General features: G+C 40.5%; 1 protein-coding gene across 4 annotated transcripts in view; it reads right to left on the bottom strand.

Annotated features, from left to right (window-relative positions):
* Positions 1-6,392: 6,392 nt before the first annotated feature.
* HYCC1 (hyccin PI4KA lipid kinase complex subunit 1) overlaps positions 6,393-23,586 on the bottom strand; it is a 100,188-nt gene continuing 82,994 nt past the window's right edge. For 2 of the 4 annotated variants that reach the window (XM_069958793.1, XM_069958794.1), the window contains exons 9-11: positions 19,696-19,783; positions 19,368-19,527; positions 6,393-10,487 (exon numbers count right to left, since the gene is read on the bottom strand). In XM_069958793.1, the coding sequence (XP_069814894.1) occupies positions 9,898-10,487; positions 19,368-19,527; positions 19,696-19,783 (838 nt within the window). In that variant the 3' untranslated portion in view covers positions 6,393-9,897. Of the gene's footprint in view, positions 10,488-11,436; positions 11,724-19,367; positions 19,528-19,695; positions 19,784-23,586 lie in introns of all 4 variants that reach the window. The other 2 variants (XM_069958796.1, XM_069958795.1) reach the window with 2 other exon arrangements.

The following is a 23,586-nucleotide window of genomic DNA, read 5'->3' as shown; positions in this document are numbered from 1 at the left end:
TAACACATGACTGTTGTGCATAGAAAAAGCTAATGGGATCTCACAGCAGTGCCAAAGATTGTATCCTCGAACCTATAATACTATCATATAACTGAGCAATATAGAAACACACAAGAGGAGAATACACAACTAATGCTGGTACTGTACAATTTGGACACTATGGGGGACATTTATTAAGTCCAACGTTTTTTACGCCGGACTTATAAATGTCCCCGCATCTTCGGCGCTACGGAGATTTATGTAGAGGCGGACTGAAAGGTGGAGTAGGTTTTCGGCGTATCTTTTAGTTAAAAAAAATGGTAAATCGTGCGGACTCTGAGTACGCGCCCCTGTTCCACCCCCTCCCCGCCCCCCCGGCGTATCCGGCGGAAAGTGGCGATTTGCAAATATTTTATTCGCAAAACGGCCATTTGCGAATAAAATATTCGCAAATCGCCCCTTTCTGCAAAAAAAGTATGCCTTTTTGTGTTGATACATGTCGCCCTATGAGTCTCTGAGGCATAAAAGTATAGAAGATCCATCTGCAGCGCTATGTAAAGTCAGAGGTGAAATCTTGACCTTAATTGGGTTAAAGCAGTATATAGATATTATTCCTTTGATGGACCGCACGGTCTTTCGAATTAATATATTATTATAGGTGACATAAGAGCACTTCACAAACACACTACTTCTATAGGGGCCTATATTTTGGACGAACCTATATTAACTTATTCCTATATGTGCATTATGTATTTAATTACAGCACAGATGGATTTTATAATTTTTGATCACTTGTAGCAATTGCTTTTTTGGATGGTTTGTATTTGTATTGTTTCTTTTTATTAAACCTAGAAATAAATATACATATATATATATATATATATATATATATATATATATATACACACACACACACACACACACACACATATACATAAAATATCTATTTTTGTATCCACAGCTCCTAAATAACTATTGCCACTGTACTGACCATATGATGGACACCATAAATAATATACAAAGGTGATAAATTACATTAACATACTACTTTATGGAAACATTGTAAGTATTAGTAAATGGTACAAATGTAAATATTATCATTGAATGATAAATATTTATTTGTTACATAGTTTCAGCATGTTCAAAAAAAACAGATTTGAGGAAAATATTTACCAAGTAATTTCTTCCTGCCCTTATCTTGTGTACTAGGGGGCTGTGCTTCTGCCCTTTCATTTCCAGGACCCTCAAATTCTTCTAATTCTTCCACCATTGCAGATTACTATACACAAAGGAAGCAGCCATTTCAATTTACATGCACTGGCAACCATGAAAACTTTAAATCGCGAAACATAAAAAAAACTACAAATACCATCTCACGTCTAGATTTCTGTTAGTGAATGATGTCTATTACGCACTATATTAATACCATAGTCATATAAAAAGCTTGAAAATACCAAAAGTGTAACCTTTATCATGAAAAACATAAAACAATCATAAATTGTAAATACTAAGAATTATAAAAAAAAAGTAAAAATTTTAAATAAAATGTACTAATTGTAATTGTCTACTAAAGATTGTTTTATACCTTAAAGTGGCTTTTCTAGCTTTGCAAGTTCAGTTTGTAAGATCCTTATAATGTAGACATTGAGATCACGGTGTAGTGTCCTGTACTCACCTCTCCTGAACAATAAGGCTTACACTGTTATATAGAACGTCATCTCAGTGGTACTTACCATACACACGCAGCATCAAAACTCTCATGTGTCCTAATGTGTTTTTTCAAACCGGTGCTGGAAACAGTTTGATAACCGGAGAGAGGTCCTCCCAGGCATGGAAAGATGAAATCTCCAAAAGGTGAAGGAAAAGAAAAGGGATGAGATCACTTTATGAAACTTACATGTACACTTGCTAACATGTACCCCATTGTGTAAAAATGCTGGAGGTGCAAATGTTTCATGTTTGTTGTGAAAAGGACAGCCAGCACTTTCTGTCACACGTGACAGGCTAGTACAATGTGCTGTATCTGGGGTCATTCTGAGCTATGGGAATGCAGCGGCTGGAGACAGCCTATGCATTAGGCAGCCTGGGATTTCATTTTTACAACACAATGGGGGGAAAAAAAGCTGGCCCGATGCACGCAATCACTGAATTATATGGACACAAGCCTTTCTGCTCTCTCTGTAGTGTATATAACTAGCTGTCTTTTTTGTAAACGTTCTAAATGTTAAATGTTCCTTTATGTCCCAGTACCATCATATCAGAGTCAGGTACATTGATCGCCTCCTCAGTGTAATTTATTATCGGATTTTATACTCATCCTATTTACAGCAGTTTACATTTAGTCAGAGGATAGCAAGAAAAGCTTCTGCAGACAATTATACCAACACAGCGGAAACAAACAGTAACTTGCTCTAGACGGTGGAATTTTTCAGCAGGTCTTTTTTGCCCCGTCAATTAATGTAGATATTGTCCAGCGATGAAAAAAGAAAGAATAAGTAAGTGACTAGTGGGTCCAGAAGTTGCAATTACTCTGGGGCCCTGTTCTTCAGAGGGACCAACAGTCCACAGATGGAGAGGTTCATGACAGCGGCTGATAAAATCTGTTGTATTAGTAAACTGCTCAGGGCCCTTTTACACTAAATGATCATGGGCCTTACTTGGCCGTGGTCTTTCAACATGTTTGAATAGATCAATGACGATCTGCAGCGCGTCACTCCATGTAATAAGAGTGGCGGCAACAGATCACTGCTGACTTTAATGGGCTGCCCAAATAATCTAAGGATTGTTCGGGAGGCCCCTCCCGCTGCTTCCCAATTGCTGTCTATGGGTATACGCACACAGAGTAATTCTGTCGTAAAACTCTGCAGAATCTAAAGTTTGTCCCTGCTCGATCCCGCTTCCCTCTCTGCTGGCTCCATAGACTTCATTATATGCTCCAGCAGATTCCGCTGCCCGCCCAAAGAATTGTCGTGTCAACGACGGAACCCACCAAAGCATATAACGGAGATGGCAAAGAGGGAAGTGGAGACAAGCGGCCGATCTTTCTATTTCCATCTACACAGCCATATCAGAGTTTCTTTAGGGGAACTTTATATGCAATCCTTAGATTGCTTATATTGATCCATGCTATACCATTGCATACCATTGATTTGTGCTCTAGCATCATTTTCTGATCAGTTGGTATGTGATATCCAGTATCACTAAGGATTACACAAGACGAATATCGTGTGAAAAATAACGATATTGTTCAAATTTAAATTGTTTTGTGTGAATGCAGGCAACAATCGAAAAATAATTTGTGTGTTGTTGATCCCATCGTTTGAGCTTAACCTAAAATCACTTTTCATCATTTGCTAATGGCTCTCTGTAATTCCACATACGTTTGCTAATCATTTAGTGTCATTTCATATCGTTCATATGCTGGGATGAGATGGAGTAAACGATTGTAGTAACGACTATCGTTCTGTGCAATATGGTGAATGATATCAGGTAGCTCTCATACGCGACTGTTTATGGTTAAAAATCGCTTTAATAGGACCCTTAGGCCTTGTTCGTATCTATTATAAGTACCTTACCTGTATGTCTCCATATGTTCCAACAAAACAGTATTTCATGGCGCCTCCATGGGTTAAATACACAAGTCTATAGGTTGTTACATTTGGACTAAGGCTAGACAGATTTATCAGTCAGCCACTGTATTAAATCTGATTATTTCAAGTCTGTCCATCTAATTCTGCACCTTGATGTGTTCCTTATACGTGGAACTAAATGTGGTCAAACACTTCCACAACTGACAGCCGTCTGACCGTTCTCTCCTCCCATCCAGCCCTGCCCTTCCTGTTAACAGCAACGTCAGGAGCGGAGGGTCAAACTGCACCCAGGCAGATCTGACTGTGGTTTATCTTTCCAAGAACAAAGGGGCCGCACAGTGATTTTCCTTGTGTGAAGGGGTTGTGCAACACTCGGGTTCCTGGTCCTGTGACTAGGAATCACCACATTTGATATATTTTAGGAAATATTTTTTGCTTTTTATTAATGCTTCTTTTCTTTCTCTAGGGGACTTTAATAAGCAATCACTAGATTATTTTTTTCGAACGATTTAATGATTTTTCGCACGATAATCGTCCCATGTAATAGGGCCCTTAGGGTTCGTTCAGACTATGCAATTAGCGCAGAATTTCAAGCACAGTCCACAGCACGGATTCCACTTAAAGTTCCGCCTGTCCCATTGATTCAATAAGATGTTTCACTCACACTCCGCCATTTAGGCCTGTACTTAGAGTTCATGCTGCCCTAGGCACTTTGCACACTGAGGCCCCCCCCCCCCCCCTCAGTTACATGCATGATATATACCCTGGCACTTGAGTGCCGCTCTGCTTGATGCCCGCTGTTCTCATCAAACAGACGCGATGGAGGAAGGAAGGAGGCCGGGGACGTCTTAGTTTGGGGACCGGTTCTGTCCAGTGTCAGACTGGGGCACCTGGGGCCCACCAGAGGAAATGATCCTTGGGGCCCACCAATATAGAACCAGTGAGACACAACATGCTGACCTGCTCCTTTCCTGGATTCATCTGTATCTGTGACAAATCCCTTCTTCAGTGGAAGTAAAACTCTCAGAACCCCCTCTATTTATACAGCTCTCAGGGTATGCTGGGAGTTGTAGTCTCTGAGAGGACAACCCTATAATAAATCACTGTGTGCAGAGTTTCCTAGTGGCTGCAATCTGTGGGTGACAATCATCAGCCCTGAAGGTCCAGCAATACATCTGTCTACACTGTACTACAACTCCCAGCATATCCTGAGGGCTGCAGACTGTCAGTATAATCTGGGAGTTGTAGTGCCTGCAGCTGTCGTAGTTGGGTCCTAGGTGCATTATACACTGGATGCTTTGTGGCATATAAGAATACATAGATCTGTGGGGGCTTAGTGTAGGGAAGTGACCCCTATTAGTGATGTTCTGGGGTCACTTCCCTGCACTGACCCCACAGATCTATGTATTCTGATCTCCCACAAAGCATCCACTGTATAATGCACCTAGGACCCAACTGCAACAGCTGCAGGCACTGGGAGGCTGGGAGGTGCAGAGGGAGAGGCTTGGGGGGTGCTAGGGGAGAGGCTGGGGAGGTGCTGGGGAAGAGGCTGGGGGTGCAGGAGGAGAGGCTGGGGGAAGAGGGAGCGGCCGGGGAGCAGAGGCAGGTGAGGTAGGCTGGGCAGGTCCGCCCCCAATGCCAATGCAGCTTCGGGTCCGGTGAGCTTCTGGCACACACTGCTTTTACCACAGGCTGTAAGCTCACAGCTGCAGCCCTGCGGTGCACGAATTTCTCTCCTGTTCGGCGCGATGACGTCACTTGCGTCGCTGCCGAGCGAGAGAGGACTGCGGGGCTGCAGCTGTGAGCCTAAGCTGCACAACCCTGACCCCCCCCCCCCGGGGGGAGCGGACTAGGCATCCGTGGTCCGGTGCCTACGGCGGCAGGGGTGAAAAATATATATTTTTTGTAATAAAAAAAATGTTCCCTGCGGGTGCCGCCCTGGACATCGGACCACGGGTGCCTAGTGGCAAATACGGCCCTGCTGCCATCATATTAATTCTTTGGGCGGCTGGTGGAGTGCGCGTGAGACATCCTATTGAATCAATGTGACAGGCGGAACTTCAAGTGGAATCCTTGCTGCAGACTCGGCTTGAAATTCCTTGCTAGTGTTAAGGGATCCTAAAACAAAAAAGAGGAGTTAAAAATTCCTCCTCAGCATTGTACATATGTTGTTTAAAGATGCAGGAAACATTCATAGGAGGTGAGCAGGATCTACAGGTTTTTAAACCTTACCTTTTCTCCCTGCACTGTAAAGGGTTACTCTGTGAAATATATGAACAGTTCAACTATCTGTGTAGTTTTAATTTAGTTAAACCAGTGTTCATCTATGAGAGTATGTGCACACACCGGAATTGGGGCAGAAACGTCAATCGGAGTCCACGCAGTGGTCTTCGCTTGAAGTTCCACTTGTTCCATAGACTTTATGACATTATAAATCTTAATCCGCCATCCACCCAAAAAACTGACATGTCAATCTCATCTCAGAATATCATTATGGTTATGGGACAGACGGAACTTTAAGCGAAGACCTCCGCACAGACACTGCTTGAACTTTCCACCCCAATTCAGTCATAAGTATATACCCTAACCGTGGCTTTGAAAACAAACATTAATAATCTTAGAATCAGTGTAATTTACTTATTTTTCTCTTCACTTCTTCTTGCAAGTGACTAAGGTTGCACAGTGTCTTCTACAGCCCATCTAAGTAGTCAACGTAAATAGTGACTATTACAATCATACTAGACAGTTTACCAGTGTGAATGACAGTGGAAGAGTTCTGCATGGATAAAAAGGTGTTCCATCCATCCGAAATACACAAGAAACTAATTTTTCAAGAATTTATTTTAACAAGGAGAACAAAATGTGCAATACTAAATACATTACAGAAGTGTAAAAAAGGAACAGAGTAAACACTGCTAAATCCTATCATATTACAACAAGTCAAAAACAGTCGACATACAGAAGACAAAGCCTTATTTTTACAGTAAAGACAGGGAAATATGGTCTCAACCAAAAAGATGAGCATTTCAAACTGTATAGGCAAATACACTCTATGGCACGTCCATATTTCACTACAAAACTACACAAATTCCAAAATAATAAAAACATTAAAACATATACATTGAATAAAAAAAAAAAACAATGATCATCAGGTCATGTTTTCCTATGAACATAATTGTATTGTTATTATTCTACTCTGAAATATAATAGTGCAGACCTTGTAGACTATGATGATATTTTTAAGACCTGCACCTTTATATTGTGCCTATATTAATGACCATAGTGAGGGGTCTAGAGAATAACTTTAGGATTTGAGCAGCAAGATTTAAGGGATAGTTGAACTGTACATGAAAATGAAGTGTAAAAAGGGGTTGCCCAGGATTAGAGTGAGAAAAAATACAAACAAATGCCACATCTGTTTACAGGCTGTTTCTGGTATTGCAGCTCAACTCTATTCCATTCAATGGAGCAAGGCAGCAATACTAGACTGAACCCATGAACAAGTATGACACCGTTGGAAAAAAAAAATTGCTTTATAGTAATGTCAATGTTCCATCATATAGAATTTTAATTTCTTGTCATGACTTAAAGGGGTTATCCAGCGCTACAAAACCATGGCCACTTTCCCCCCCTACTGTTGTCTCCAGTTCAGGTGTGGTTTGCAATTAGGATCCATTTACTTCAATGGAACTGAGTTTCAAAACCCCACCCAATCTGGAGACAACCGTAGGGGGAAAGTGGCCATGTTTTTGTAGCGCTGGATAACCCCTTTAAAAGGTAACCTATCACCACTTTCATTGCTTTGGACCAAATGTCGCTGGGGCAGTCTTCAGCAGCTTCTCTCCACCCCACCAGCCTTGATTGATAAATCTCTGATATATTTCTCCCTGTTTGGATATAAGAAATCTAGGCTAGTGGGGTGGGGGGAGGGTGCTGATGACCTCATGACTTGTGGTTCAGGCAGCATGAAAGTGATGACAAGTTTCCTTCACTAGGAGGTTGTGTCAGAAAATGATCCCCTATCCACAAGACAGTACATGGTTGCGGAGACCCAGAGCAAATTCGAGAACTGTAGATAGGTTAGGTTTGTTGATTGGGACTACCCCTTTAAATTAAAGCACTGAAATAAAGCAGTATAATTAAAAATCAACTATATATATTTATTTTTTCTATTCAGTTAAACATCTGGAAAAATCTGTGCTTATGTGAAGCTAAAATATTATACAGATATTCAACCACTCATGAAAACTACTAGTTGACGGGGTTATCCAGGATTACATAATTAAAAAAAAAATGTCTTCCTTCTAGAAACAGCACCACTCTTGTCCTCACAGTTTGTTATTGCAGTTCAGTTCCATTTAAATGAATGGAGTAGAGTTGTAATACCAGAGACACAACCTGAGGACAGAAGTGGTGTGTTAACATAGGGACAGATGTAGCTCAGGCACATGGATTTAAGCTGTTAAATTGTTTTTTTTCCCCCCAATGTCCTCACTATGTTTGCCTGTAAAGACATAAATAAGTCTGTTTAACTGGATTGTCTGGGGTTATCCAACATTAGAAAACATGGCCACTTTCTTTCAGAATCAGCATGACTCGTCTCCAGTTTGGGTGCAGGTTTCGTAACTCCATTTCATTGAAGTGAATGGAGCCCAATTGCAAACCACACCTGAAAAGGAGACAAAAGCCGTGTGGTCTCTGGAAGAAAGCGGCCATATTTTCCTAATACTGTATAACCCCTTTAAGACAATGCTCCATTTCACATGTTAAGAGGTAAGGTCGACCACTGGAACCTCCACTGCAGCCAAGAACAGGCATGCGTAGCCCCATCCCGTCCTCTGATGTAATCATACATCTAATAGACTGGACAGTGGGCAAACGGCTAAGTAAGCAAGACCCTAATAAGTGGTGGCTACATTAACATTTTGGTGAGGGTTTTTGCTTGCATTGTGTACACATCTTGCGGTGTGTACATGTAGGATATCAACATCTTTTTAAAGTGACTGCAGAGATGGAAATTTAGGCGTAAAATTAAGTTTTCCAAACTACTTACGGCAGAATTTCAAGGTACAATAGGATATAGTCGCACATTTTCACTAAAAAATGGTTTTCACAATGATATAATACCCAATGGATTCCCACTTGCATAGGTATTCCCAATCCTATTACAGCACTTGTCCCCCCAAAAACACACACACACACACACAAGAAAAAAAGAAAGACACAACACTTGCAATGATAGAAAAAAAACAAGTAGGTGATGCCATCATTACATCTCCACTGTATGCTCTGGTCACTTGCTTTACACCCCTCTATAATATTGCAGAATTCATGTCAACTGTACACTTACTTGAAAAACATATTTATCATTCCGTATCCTTCTACCTTCTCCTACAACCATCTGGCATCTAGACAAGTTTCCAATGAACCTTCTTTTTATCAGTTTAGCAGTGTGTGGCTGAATGCTTTCTACCATTTACTCTTAAGGATGTGCTTTGTGATCTGCCGAAAAGAATATTCATTTAAAAAAAAAATTCTGATGCTTGAATTTCTAAAGAATATAGACTACAAAGTCTTCCCTTATTTCCTTAAGTTCATGTCCAAGCACCGAGCTGCGTGCGTAGGTTAAATCAACAATTATGGCTTTGATGAGTCTTTTTTGTTTTGTTTAACTGACTATAAAAAGGTTTCATAATAAAATATTCAGGAATTTCCAAAATATTAAAATATTGTTTAAAAAAAGGCCCAAAGAAACTATAAAAATGACTTCTTGCAACACAAAATAAAGTCACAAAAATTTAAACACTACAAAACTTTATGACTTTGCTTTAATGTCTATCAAACCAGCAAACGACCTGAAAACACTAGCACACGGTACATTACACTGCCATCTGCTGGCTCGCTCAGGTAGATTCTGTGGTATGTACTTTAGTGTAGGCCACTTAAGGACAATTAATTCCACAGTAAAGTGCTGTACCAACTGTATACTGCCATTTCTCCACTTCTATATCCACAGATTTCCCAAGTTCCGTTTTAACAGCCCGTAGCAAGCCAATAAGCTCTATTTCCTATAATATTTTTTCCATACCCCAAAAATGGCCACCTAAGCAGCCGGCTGTTAACAATGTGCTCTTTTAATTCGATAGTACAATATCTAAAAACTATGGCTAGATACCAATCCATTGTACAGAAACTGATGCTCCATTAGATAGCCTGTAAAAACTTTGGCAAGTTACTGCATACAAGTCAATAAAGTTTCGCCATTCATTTTAGAAAACACAGGTCAACAAAATCCAGAGGTCCCCCTTTCGATTCCACCGGGTCCAGCTTAGTCGGTAGACAGGGTGATGCAGATACTTGGGGACCTCTGATGGAGATTTGGTTGGGGTTTACCAGGCACTGCAAGCTCAGTCCTCTCGGAAATGTACACTAGGTTTTCCTCCTGTAGGCTACAGGCGCTAAACCGATTTGTTTCTACACAAGAACCTGTGCCGACGTTGTTTGAGCCCACGGCATTATGTAAGGCTGTCGCCCCGCTCATCTGCTCGAAGGATTTACTGAATACAGATGTTGCTGTTCGTGCAAGACTGTGACTCCCAGGCTTGGGCAGTGACTGACTAGTTGTCAAAGTCAGTCTCTTCAACGACACCAGCTCCAGGTTTTCACTCATAGCCCGCTGGTTCTGCTTCCTGCTGAGATGTTCACGGCAAGAATCTCCCCCAGAGTCCCTTTCTTTAACCCCAGCCCGAGCTCCAAGAGATCTTCTCTGGGCCTTTCCCAATGGTGGCCTGCTGAAACTGCCACTACTGCTGTGAGACAGGGCAGACTGGCTGGAGCTCGAGGCGGCCCGCGAACAAAAACCTTCATCCACCTCAGCTATTTCGGTCAGCTCATCTTGTAGCGTTAAATCTGCAGAGTCTGGAGGAAGAGAAGTCGATGTTAATATTATATATATTTTTTCAACTGATAGAATGAGACTCTACTGCTAATGCGCCATTCAAAGCCAAATCACCAGAAGCCGTGTCATTGAATACTCACCCAGTGATCAATCAAAATCAGAGTTTATACTGTGCAGATATACAGATATAAGCATTAGGATTTAAAGGAACATGCGTGAACTGATCGTGAAGAAGGATCTGGTGTTAAATCATGCAAGTAAGAGAAGATCGCAAGATCACCAAAGTCAAAGCAAACTGCAAACTTGAATTTTCCCAGAATTTGAAAAGGTAACAAATGGAAAGGTCTTAGGATGCATGATGTAACTCACCAATTTAATTCTTATACTAATACTACAAGAGTAAAGCAGAAATCCCCCATTAGCATATACCCCTTTACATAATAGTATGTTAGGCTGGGTCCACAACAAGTTTTTGCAATCCATTTTTTTTCATCCTTTTTTTTTTTTTATAAACTGATAAAAAAAAAACAGATGAAAAAAAAAATAATGCATTTGTGTGCATCAGTTTTCATCTGTTTTTCCATTGGCTTCTATTATAAAGAGAAAAAAACTAATCAAAACAGATGACTACGTTTTTGTGTACGTTAAAAAGATCCTTTTTTTTATAATGGAAGTCTATGGAAAAAATGGATCAAAACGGATGCACACAAATGCATCCGTTTTTTTCCTCCCTTTTTTTTTTTTGCAAAAAAACGGAATACAAAAATGTAGTGTGAATCCAGCCTTAAAGAGAGATATGCTCTCATGCACTGTTAGTGTTTCATGAAACCACCTGAAGAAGGTGGCTGCATGGAATCGAAGTTGTGTACAGTGTGTAGTAGTATACCGGACAAGCATGCTTAACTCTGCTCATATCTAAACACTTTAGTGTGTACACCCATGCATTGTGACCCTTTCACTTGCAAATACCTTGACGCCCATCTACCAAGTGATTTAACACTGCACTCTGCCAGGTGATGACATCCCGTCCTCCATCAATCTCCTTACAGATTTTTGCCTTCTGATCTCTGGTTTGCCCTCAGCTCTAGCTTCTGAACTGATATCCTGCATTGCCTGAATATGCTGAGTATCAGTCTCTGTTAGTGATTTCACTCTCTCCCCATTCCCGATTCTGTCTCCGGACACATTAGTCACACTAATCTCAGGAATGACAAGGTTTCCGGAATCTGAGGAGTCATTATTGGTTTCATTTTGTTCTAAATGAGAAAAAAAAAAATGGTGGCTGAAATGACAATGATGACTTTTGCTGGGGAAACAAATGCATGGAAATGTAATGTTTAACACAAAGGTTACACGAGAAATGAGATAATATTGGTTATGGCCAACCCTGGCACTACAGCTGTAGCAAAACTACATGACTGGGCAGCCAAAGCCATATCGTCGGTTGTCCAGCCATGATGGCAATTGTAGTTTTGCAAGATCTGAAGGGCCAAGCTTTGCCATTACTGGTCTAGGCTGTGTTTACACACGTCAGCTTTATTGATCCATTTCCATATGATTTTAAAACTCTGAAGACTAATCCCATTGAATTCAATGAGATTTCAATGAGCATTTACTTTACTGTTGCAAACAATCTTCTATTTACAGTTTGTCCAGTTAAGTTTAGCAAAAGTGGACACCAGCCGGAGACATGATGGATGAAAGTCAATGACGACTGGGAGTAGAAGAAAGAAGAACTGAAAATCTGCATCCTCTGCACAACAGAGAGCAGATAAATGGGGGAAAAAACAAACAAACATGGAGCTTCAGACTCAGAAGTGAACATCGCCTAAATTGGTCCACACAATCCTATTGACTTCCATGTAATTCTATGCAATCATAGGGCGGGTTCAGATTACGGAATCCTGGCGGATAAGTTCAGCAGAATTCCGTCGTCTGTACGCGCTCACGGCCGCATGCCTTTCCGCCGGCTCAATAGACACCATTCTATGGGCTGGCCGATTCCGCGTTCTGCCATTGTCACGTCAATTCTTTCGGCGGAATGCGGAATCAGCCGGCCCATAGAATGGTGTCTATGGAGCTGGCGGAAAGGTGCGCAGCCGTGACCGCGTACAGGCGACAGAATTCCGAGGAATTTATCCACGAGAATTCCTTAGTGTGAACCCGCCCATAAAATGGATGACAATGGATAACAACCAATGACAATGACTAAAATGGTTAAGGTTTCACAATCTATAAACTGATGCATGAGCAAAACATCTGGAGCAGGAAACAAACTCCAGTGTGAACATAGACCTAACATACATTTACATTAGTTGTTATTAGAAGTTTGACAATACAGTAACACCTAGACTAAAAAAAAAAGTTTTATTCTTAATTTAAATCCTAAGGTCTTTGACCCCTAAGAGAAATGTTACATAAAACCTAAAACTACACATATAAAAAAGGTAAAATTATCGGATAAGAGAACAGAACAGCAACTGCATTAACTGTGAAATTAGGATTTAGGGCCAGTTCACACAGAGTAAAACTGGCAGAATTCCGCAGCGGAACTCTCCCATAGACTGCCTGTATGACACGGAGGCTGGTGGGATTCCGCGGTGGAATTTTGACAGTTTTAATCTTAAAGTGACACTGTCACCCCCTTTGTGCACTCTGACATCTCTACACAGGTGTAAAGGGTAAATTTAGTGTTTTTTTTATACTTTATTTCATATCATACATCATGGTGTTTGTTCTTTCATATCATACGTCATGGTGTTTGTTCAAGTAAAAAGTGTCCTTTTATCAACTGCAGATTGTATTAAGTGGGCGTGGCCTCATGACATTAGCGCCACTTAGCCCCGCCCACAACGTTGGTCCCGTTGTCAGCCAAAACCTGATGTTCAACCTGGTGAGAAATTTGTTGTGTGTTCAATAGAACTGGCAGTCAGATGTGGTTTGTTCTGAAAATGTTTTGGGGCAGGAATAATTTTTCCAATTGCGTGTGAAGTTTTGAGGCCTCCTAGGCCTTAGTTTTTTTGTTGATATTTATCCTGTGCAGGGTACGAGTCCTAGCAGCAGTAGCACTGGCCAATAGATATGCAGCTGTGTGCTGGTAGTAGTGGTCACTAATTTGAAAAAGGTTTTTGATTTACGGAATACGCACAAAGGCTTCAAGTGGATTTCGCTTGACGTTCCGTCCGTCCCATAGACTCAATGATATGTCACTTCTTTGGGCAGACGGCGGACTTCATCGGTGAATATCATTGAGTCTATGGGACTGGTGAAAACTCAAGTGGAGGCCGTAAAGGTGGAATCCGCTTGAAGTCCCTGCATATATTCCATACTGTGCACATACCCTAAGCTAGTATAATTGGGCTTGAAAGTTTTGCACCAAATGTTAACCCTTTATGACAGGAGGAAATTTGTAACATCCAAATTCTGACTATACAATTTCGTATCTCCCAAAATTTGAACCCCCACTTGAAGGCCAGCTTTCTTCTAACCTGCAAAGGAACAACCACAAACCACCCCTTTTGGTCAATTCCATAGGACAATCCCACAAAAATCATGATGAGGCAGGAAATTTATGTACACTGATTTCCCTCAGACACGTGTTCAATAAAGATTTATATTACATTCCATTTCATAGAGAACTTAACCAGAAAACATAATTAATGACTATTCAAATAGAAGAACAAAGTTCAGTTTCTACTTTCTAAGCTTGATTTTCCCGGGCAATGTTCAATACACTGCGCTGAGACATAGCACATTACTGTGTAATTAGAGTAATCAGTGATAATCGTGACATCCACCCTCAAAGGAGAGCAAGAGTCAACAACCCATCCCTAATACAGTCATCTCTCCAGAGTAATACGATCCTGCACACAGGCGGGGACACTGAGGCCAGAGCTGTAAATCTATTTAATAAGCACAGAATGGCTGTCACATTATATAGATGTAACTATGACCGCCGAGCTGATGGCTGACTACCGAACGCAGCATAACAGGGAATATGTAATTTGTGCAGCTCTCATTTAACATAATAGAGTTTCATATATTGTAATGGTAAATCTGGACAATATAATACTGTGCACACATCCCAAGAGGAGAATAAAATTTATAAATTTGTAAAATTGGATATATAATTTTACACGGAACAAACACTTGTCCTAAATATTGCAAATTGTTCAATTTAAAAAACTGCTTTGAATGTGGTTAATGGGACAGTAATGGATAATAAAAAACATTGCTGCTTTCTTCAAGATTTTGTTTGGTAATGTAGCTCAACTCTACTAAAGTTTACATAGATGCAATACCAGGTACGACCTGTGGTCACATGTGGCACTGTTTTTTGTTTGTGGAACGCACCCGTCGTATATATTCTGTATTTTTGGCATATCTTAATATATTATATGGACAATAAAGATTGGGATTATTTTTGGCCGAGTGCCCACTTTTCTTCATTTTTTTTCACTCTATAGGGAGATTTATCAAACATGGTGTAAAATGAAACTGGCTCAGTTGCCCCTAGCAACCAATTAGATTCCACCTTTCATTTTCCAAAGAGTCTGAGGAATGAAAAGTGGAATCTGATTGGTTGCTAGGGGCAACTGAGCCAGTTTCACTTTAAACCATGTTTAATAAATCTCCCCCCATGATGATGATTTTTTTTTTTTTTTTTAAGTTTAAGGAAAAAAGTCAAGTTTTAAAAATCTTCACATCCTGTACCCATTTTAATTCTGAAGTTCACAATAGAAAAAACTAATTGTTTTCTAACAAGAGTCACTTGGGTTTCATATTAAGCGCATTATAGCTTTGAACTGGTAATGTTTATCTCTTCTGCAATCACTCGATAATCTTCTCAACACAAACCAAGTCTCTGCTTTGAGACGCTTATCTTTTATTAAGCTCATCTCCGCTCTAAGCATGTACTCTGCCCTGTGAATTCATCTAACGATTTATTCAGCTATAGTGTTTCAAATGTAGAAGACTCATGAAGAGGTAGCCACATTAGAAACCTTCTTATGTCCCCAAACAAGATAACAGAAAACCATAGTAGGTCATATCGCTGATCTTGTGATGCTGCTCAATGGGACAAGCCATCATGCTTTGGGTTACATATACAGCAAGTAAAATTATAAGGGGCATAAATGATGAAATAAGAGAAGTGTTGTTGAAAGGAGATGTCTGGCGGATTCCAAAATTTCGGCAGCGAGGAAATTGACTACAAGTAAAAACTTACCTGTCCTGGTGCCCACGGTGAGTGGCGGGACCCCCCACACGTCACGACCCGGCTGATGTACTGGCCACTCAGGGCGGGAAGCCGCTCCAGTCACTGATTGGCTGGGCAGCCAGTCCATCATCCAGGACAGGCCTATTACTCCATGTCCTGGAAGTAACTCTTCCGAGGTGAAGGGACAGGTCTTTGGTGTTTGTTTTGGGTGCATGTGATGTTCAGGACTCTTGGGTGGGAGTGGGACTGAAAAACTTTCTACACCAGCGAGCAGAAGTCTTTCCGAATAACACCTGTTTAGGTGCCTCTAAACAGCTTGAAGACCTATTGACACCTTCATATGCATTTTTATTTATTATTGCTTTGTAATGGTGGTACAAAAAATACAAAAAAAAAAGAATGGATACTATTAGTTTCTCTTCTACAACCTCATTATTTTCACATTCAGTGCAAGCTGTTGTGTCCTATTTACGGTGAAATCTGTCAGAGAAGCTGCCGGACAGCTCAGATTCCAGAGTATGTTCTACTGAATAATAATAATAATAATAATAATAATAATAATAATAATAATAAATAATAATATTATGTCAAAGTTGATCTGAAAAATCAGCTTAGAAAATTGATCAGGACAGGAGAAAAAGGCTGCAGACTAGATAAGAGTGAACCTAGAGCATGCTCGGGTTCAGACTACTAGGGTAGAGCTGCCTCCAACTTTTTAAGCCACTGGTAATTAAATGCAGAGCATCTGGGTTCGGACTAACTAAGGCATTCTGTGGGTTCGCTCATCTCTACTGCAGACCAGTTATCTTTTCTGATAGATCCAGCAGTCTGTGCTGGATGTGAAAATAAGGAGGTTGTAGAAGAGAAATTCCTAAGGACCTATGAAGTAAATGTTTTTAGGCTGGAGAATGGACGCATTGCACAAACAGATCTGGAAGTCGGAACTTTGGAACCCTAAATGTACCGGCACAATTTGACTTATTTCCAAAGAATGAACGACAATTGGTGAAATACACCTTTGTCACATTGTGTAAAAACAGTAAAGTGGGGAAAAACATGTCCACCTCCAGATCTTTTAGGTTTACAATGTTCTTTTGTATTATGAATTTGTAGCTATTTTCGGAGCATTAAAAGAACACTGTAGTTCTGTATCCCCATTGATCATAAAGAACAATATAACTTCCTCCAGCACATAATGCAGACAATAAGCAGTTTCATACAGCAATTTGCTTTTCAAGCCACAGACATCAATGACATTATGCCTGAATGAAACAACACATTGCTGAATTATCACTCGATTAGCGTATCTGCAATAAACATCAGGAAGGGTAGGGAAACAGATCAATTTTAACAACTCTCATTACACTATTATATGAAGGTTAAGTGACGCTCTTTTCAGTTTCAAAACAACAACTGCACCCACTTAAGTGCACGAACGCTGGGTAAATTGAGGCATACTTATTGTGCCGTTATATTGACAGGAACATTTCAATATAGAAGTTCTGAAACGAGTATGAATAATGTAAATTTGGGGGGATGGGGGTGGGGTGTGGTTGGTAAAGACTACCAGCTGTACTATGGACCTATCAAGAAGAAATTATCATGCCGGACCTTTTACAGTTAGGGTCCTTTTACATTTAAAGATCAGCAAGATCAGCGCTCGTTTGCAGTGCTTTTACATGGCATGACAAATCGAGCACCAGACTGCATCGTTCGTGGAGCCATGAAAACACATGTATCCCTGCTGTCAGTTTCCAGATGACCAGTAGTGCATACATGCCTTCCGTAATCTGGCACTCCTCTCTTCTATCCCTTTCGTCCTATATATTCAGGCCCCTCATACCACTGTCAGTCAATCTGGAGGAGGCGGTGGCCTGAAGATAAAGCTGCAGCCTGAGGATGGGATCACAAGCAACACAGATGGTAAGTATGTACTGCTTGTGACTTGGAAATTGACAGCACGGATATATGAATTTCCGTGCAAGCCGTTTCCCATTATTGGTCGCACATCCCGTTAACACAAGATGCTTGACGATAACAAATTTTGAAGCTGCCTGCTCTAGAGACGCGATCAGCTGAGGATCGGGCGTTTCTCCGCTCCTCAGCTGATCATTGTCACTTTCCCATGGGAATTATCGGATGGAGGAGCTTTCTGGCCCTTTACAGTATGGCTGCAGTTAAGTCACTATCTTTATCTTTAGAAGCATGCTAGCTTCCCCTCTACCCTTACACTGTTTACTTGAATCAGCACCAAGGCTGCTGTGATCACAGGATTTTATAACCTCATCAGCTTGTAATTCAATTTGGTAAAATAAATCTAAAGGGTACTCCGGAGGAAAAACACAAACGTTTTTAAATCAACTGGCTTTAGAAAGTTATACAGTTCTGTAAATTACTTCTATTAAAAAAAAAAATCAGCTACTGTATGCCGTACAGGAAGTTAAGTTTTCTTTCCAGTCTGACACAGTGCTCTTTCTGCCGCCATCGCTTTCTGTGTCGGGAACTGTGCAGAACAGGAGAGGTTTTCTCTAGGAATCTGCTCTGGACAGTTCCTGTCATGGACAGAGTTGGCAGCAGAGAACACTGTGTCAGACTAGACTAGAAAAAAAATGTCAACTTCCTGTGGGGCATTTAGCAGCTGATAAGTACTGGAAGGGTTAAGATTTTTAACATTCCTTTAACTCTCTCTATATCCACCCAACTTACTTTTTACCGCTCAGCAGGGATGAAGAAAAGGGCTTCAAAATTTAGGTCACACCGGACTCTGCTCCATATTGACATGAGTCTAAAGTGCAGCATCCAAGTAATTAAGGGCACCAATTTAAAAAAATATATATTAGTAACCTGAACTTTTATACTGAATCACGTCTGGTAACCTTCAGCTATGGCAATTAGAATAGGTCAAGCGTTTTTAAGTCACAATACTATATGTGGGATTTGGCTTAAACGTGTTGACTGCATGTGGAAATGAAGGCTATTAGAGAAGTAGCAGCATCCCTCTTTTTTCTTTGTAGGTTTCTTCTGGTCAATTAACAAAACATCTACCGTCTCTAGGAGCAGCTTCATTATAAAGATCTTCCATTTCAGTAATCAATGACTTTTTACTAATAGGTTTCACAGTTTTACGACTGCCCAGCTGCTGAAGAAAAGTGGTTTGCAAGAAATATGGAGAATAGTAAAGAGTTTTGCGTTTAAGATGTAGTGAGGGAAAATCAGAGCAGTTACTATAAGCTACTATAAAAAAAATTGTTCCATAACCAATGTAGGTGGGGGTCATTGGAGATCCACTCATGCCATTTTCAGATAATCACCAAGCTAATGTTTATGTGACTGGTTTTCTTTAAACTGGAAATTCCTCCATAACGTCATCAGCAGAGATAGTGTCATGATGTATTAAAGGTCACATACTCTCTTTAACATGTTATGTAAAAAAAACTAAACTTTTTGATAAGTTGGAGATTCTCTATTCACTCACTATAGAATCTGACTTCTGCAGTGAGGGCTTCTCCCGCCTCTAACGCTTGGTGAAGGTTTGAACACCTAGACTCTGACTTATCAAAATGTCTTACACAAATCTATGACTCTAAAAGTTTTTGGATATGTTAGTAAAACAACGTGGTCTTGACTTCACCATGAAGAAAAGGTTTAAGCTGTAAAATAAGATATAAATTTAGAGTCTCACCATTCCTCTTCCACCGATGACCCCTTATAGACATACTAGTGACAGCATTTCTAGAGATCCTGGATGACGTTGGGGCAATTTCAACTTGGATACATTTAGTGCCTCCCTTAGTTCCTTTAATAGCTCCTTGAGGTAATGAAGCCTTTATTGCATTGGCAACCTAAGGTGTGAAGTAGAATAATGCTGAAAATTACAAGATTTATGGTCATACCATATGCAAATTATACACATGTGCTGATGGAGATGTCGGTGGCATGAAAAACGGATGGTACTAGGGATTAAACATGTGTTACTACATAAAGAATAATCCCTTAAGCCAAACACTTACCAGCAGAGGCTCTGGGAACAATTCCAGCTGTGCCCTGTATAGGACGTCATCCAAGGCTCTACGTGCTGCATCCCATTCTCCATTGTAGCTACAAGGGACAAGAATATATTACAGAAATCCTGGAAGAAATATGGCATCTGCAATTTTAATAATGTCACTAAGTGAGCTGGAAGGAATACAGGTTTAGCAGATTGATCTCAATTCATAATCAGTCATCTCATCTTGCTTAGGTTGAAAAAGAATTCATTGGATAGAAAGGCAAGAGTCAGGATTTCTGACAAGTGTGGTGGTTTTATAGTCCACAATGAGGTTAATACTGCAAAAGACTGAAATTTTTGGATATATGCCATCAGTAGAGCTACAATCGGGACTTTGGCCTGAAACCAGATCTCATGGAACAAGATTTTAGCGTTGCACTGCTGCTGTAAAAGTGGCCAACAAGTAAAGGGGGATTTCCATCTCCGCATGTTATCCCCCATTTACACTGAGCTCCAATCATTCCAGGGACATTTCACCTCAGTTACATTGATCAACAGGGATCCTTGCAGTCAGACCTCCAACGATCAGTATATTTCCCTAAATTCTGGGAATACAGTACCTATTTAAAGATTGAAAAAGACTCACGCTTGAGTCGAAACGTCACTGTATGTGTATGGGTGAATAAATCATCACTTTTTAAACACTACAGTACAGAATAATCGAGGCAATAAAAAGAGACACATTAACAACAACCCTGGTTTCTTTTACTGTAAGGAATGTAAGGGTTGTCGGAAAAGTACTATATGCACCCCTATAACAGAGATTAAGAATGAGGAACATAAACATGTAATAAAATCCCATATCACATGCAAAGATAGGGGAGTGATATACTTTTTTAAATGTCCTTGCCAAAAAAACTATATTGGACGTACAAAGCGGCAACTATGTAAAAGAATAGGGGAACACATATACAATATTGAGAGAAAATTTATGGGACATCCCCTATCGAAACATTATGAAGAGAAACATAATGCCAATTTTAAGTTCTCACAATTTGGAGCCTTAATAAAAGTGGAGAAACAATGGAGAGGGGGAAACGATATCAAACAGCTATCTAGGATATAAACCAAAATGATCTTTCAACTCAACACATTGGGGGAGATTTATCAAAGGGTGTAAAATTTAGACTGGTGCAAACTGCCCACAGCAACCAATCACAGCTCAGATTTAGGCAGTGCTGAAAGGAAAGCTGAGCTGTGATTGGTTGCTGTGAGCAGTTTGCACCAGTCTAAATTTTACACCCTTTGATAAAATCTCCCCCATTGTCTCCAAATGGTTTAAACATGGATATGGAACTATTTGCTTTTTTAAACTAAACCATATGTTCCAAACATAGACGCTTATCTACTTAGGGCTATGAAATAACGCTAGGAAAATTAAGCATGTCCTGTTATAAAAGATAAAAAAATGCTATTAGGAGCTGCAACTGTAACGAAACTGCAGCAGTTCAAACAAATGCAATTGTAGCGAAATCACAGCGGCAGCATGAACAGAGTCCGACCACTCACTGCATACTGCAAAGGGAATGGCAACTCAAGATCAACTCACAATCCAGACGGGAACCAATAGGAAAAACACAAGACTGTTCCGTGTACGTAAAAGGAGTAAGAAAGGAGCGATTCACCATCCCTGAGGAAGGCGTAAGTAATGCTGAAACGCGTTGGAGAAACTTTGGCCCTTACTACACTCCGTAACACACTCTGTGACGTCACATTGAACTCTTACCGGGACAGTACTAGCTGGTCAAGACTACGCCCGCGGCCGGGGCGTACTCCCAGCGTGGATTACAACTACCCGCTGGAACTCGAATCTGAAGGACTACAACATCTCACCACCAAGAATAAGATACTTACAAGGAAAAATATCCCATAAGTAATGATAGTAGCGCTTGATGCAACTTTTTACCATTTCACTATTACTATACGGGGAACTACGGGTATCCCCACTCCGCATCAAATTAGCAGCATACTAATAGCCAAATCGATACAGCGCCGTGTATATTATACTAACAGTACATACTCCATTACTTTTTAAACACTATTGGAGTGCCGTCCTCTTGCCTATATCTGAATCTCTATTTAAAGAGGTATTCCAGGAAAAATTCACGTTTTCCCTATGCACAGGATAGGGGAAACGTAGGAGAGCGCAGGGTCTGATCTTGGTACGCCCCCCGACAGGTACAGTGTGTAACACGCAGCTCTATTCATTCCTATGGAGCCGACGGAGAGAGTACCTCAAGTACAGTGCTCGTCTGGCGTACTCGGCTCTTTCAGTTGCTCTACAGGAATGAATTACAGCAATTTTCTATTTTTCCCCTATCCTGTGGGTAGGGGAAAAGCTCATTTTTTCTGGATTAACCCTTTAAGTCCCCATGGCCCAACAGTCCCTATAATCCATCCATTATAAATTACTGGTCATGATGGCAGCTACTTTCTTTTATGATCTTTGGCTGCAAGACACCCCTCTGGCCTATACTGCGCCATTTATGGAGTATCAGAATATCAAAATATATTCCTTGTGTCATATATCTAATGTGAAGGATGAAAATCTCAATGGTATCAAACAGTTAACCAAGGTTAAACTCCATCATATCACTTCTGACACACAATTTACACTGAACGACAGCAGTTCTTCGCCCCCTTGCATATGGCCTTGGTTAGATTAGAAACTATGAAAAGTAGACAGGTGGGTGTAGGACTGAAATCACAGATCTCCTAATGGCTTTAACACTACCATCTATGGCTTCGGGTACCTGTACATATTGGTTGCCATGGTTTCAATACTTTCTTTCTGAGATTTTTACTTGCACGTCCTTACAGCGATATCTGATATACAGTACGCAATAATTACTTTGGAACAGACTGCTACCTATTTGCAGGAGCTAGTTTGGAATATTGAAAGTTAAGTAGTTAAGGGATTGCTTTCCATAGGTTTTTAAAGGTACAAAAAATAAAGGGAAACTGTTAGAATGTTAGAAGAATCTAACCTGCTGATATGACCCTATAGCGCACAGTGTGCTGAGGATGAAGGTAAGTTTCTTATCTTCCTCCTTTTCGCCATTTTTGTGATATTAGTTTATTCCCTATGCTAATGAGGAGTTTTGGTGCACTGGGGTGGAACTACTGCCCCCAGTGCACCGATCCGCCCCACTTGCTTGTCCTTCCTAATGAATATCAGCACCTCATTAGAGTAGGAAATAAACTGGTAATATAAAAAAATCACTGAGGATGAAGGTAAAAAAAACAAAAACTTACAGTCATCCTCAGTGCCCCATGTGCTATAATGACATATAGATAGAAGAGGATGACATGACACTACATTTTAATATTCTTCTCTTACACAATATTTGCATTTTTCCTCCATCAAATTTATCTCCGGCACTCTCCGCAAAAGTAGAGAACATGCAAAGTAACTTTCCTGAAGACAAAAAGAAAAAGAGCCTTTCCATTCCTAAATTACGAATTCATTCCATGTTTTAGCATTGCATATGGACTTCTCAACATGTTAAAGTGACACTGTACCCATAATCTGACCCCCCCCCCCAAACCACTTGTACCCTCAGATAGCTGCTTTTAATCCAAGATCTGTCCTGGGGTCCGTTCGGCAGGTGATGCAGTTATTGTCCTAAAAACAACTTTTAATCCGGCAGCGCTGTTTCTAACGGCCGGGGCATACATTTGTATATGCATTAGGCTGGCACACCCTCTCTGTCCTTCCTCCCCACCCTCCTCATCATTAGGAATGTTCCAGGCAGATTGCTTCCTATTCCTACCTGTGTGTATAATGAACATGGGCTGGATCGTTAATACACCTGTGCAAAAGTCAAACAGCAGTAAGTGTTCCTGGATCATT

Source organism: Dendropsophus ebraccatus, chromosome 2, assembly GCF_027789765.1.
Source record: "Dendropsophus ebraccatus isolate aDenEbr1 chromosome 2, aDenEbr1.pat, whole genome shotgun sequence".
Classification (NCBI taxonomy): domain Eukaryota; kingdom Metazoa; phylum Chordata; class Amphibia; order Anura; family Hylidae; genus Dendropsophus; species Dendropsophus ebraccatus.
Note: the sequence above shows the minus strand (reverse complement) of the source record. Positions and strands in the feature narration are given on the sequence as shown.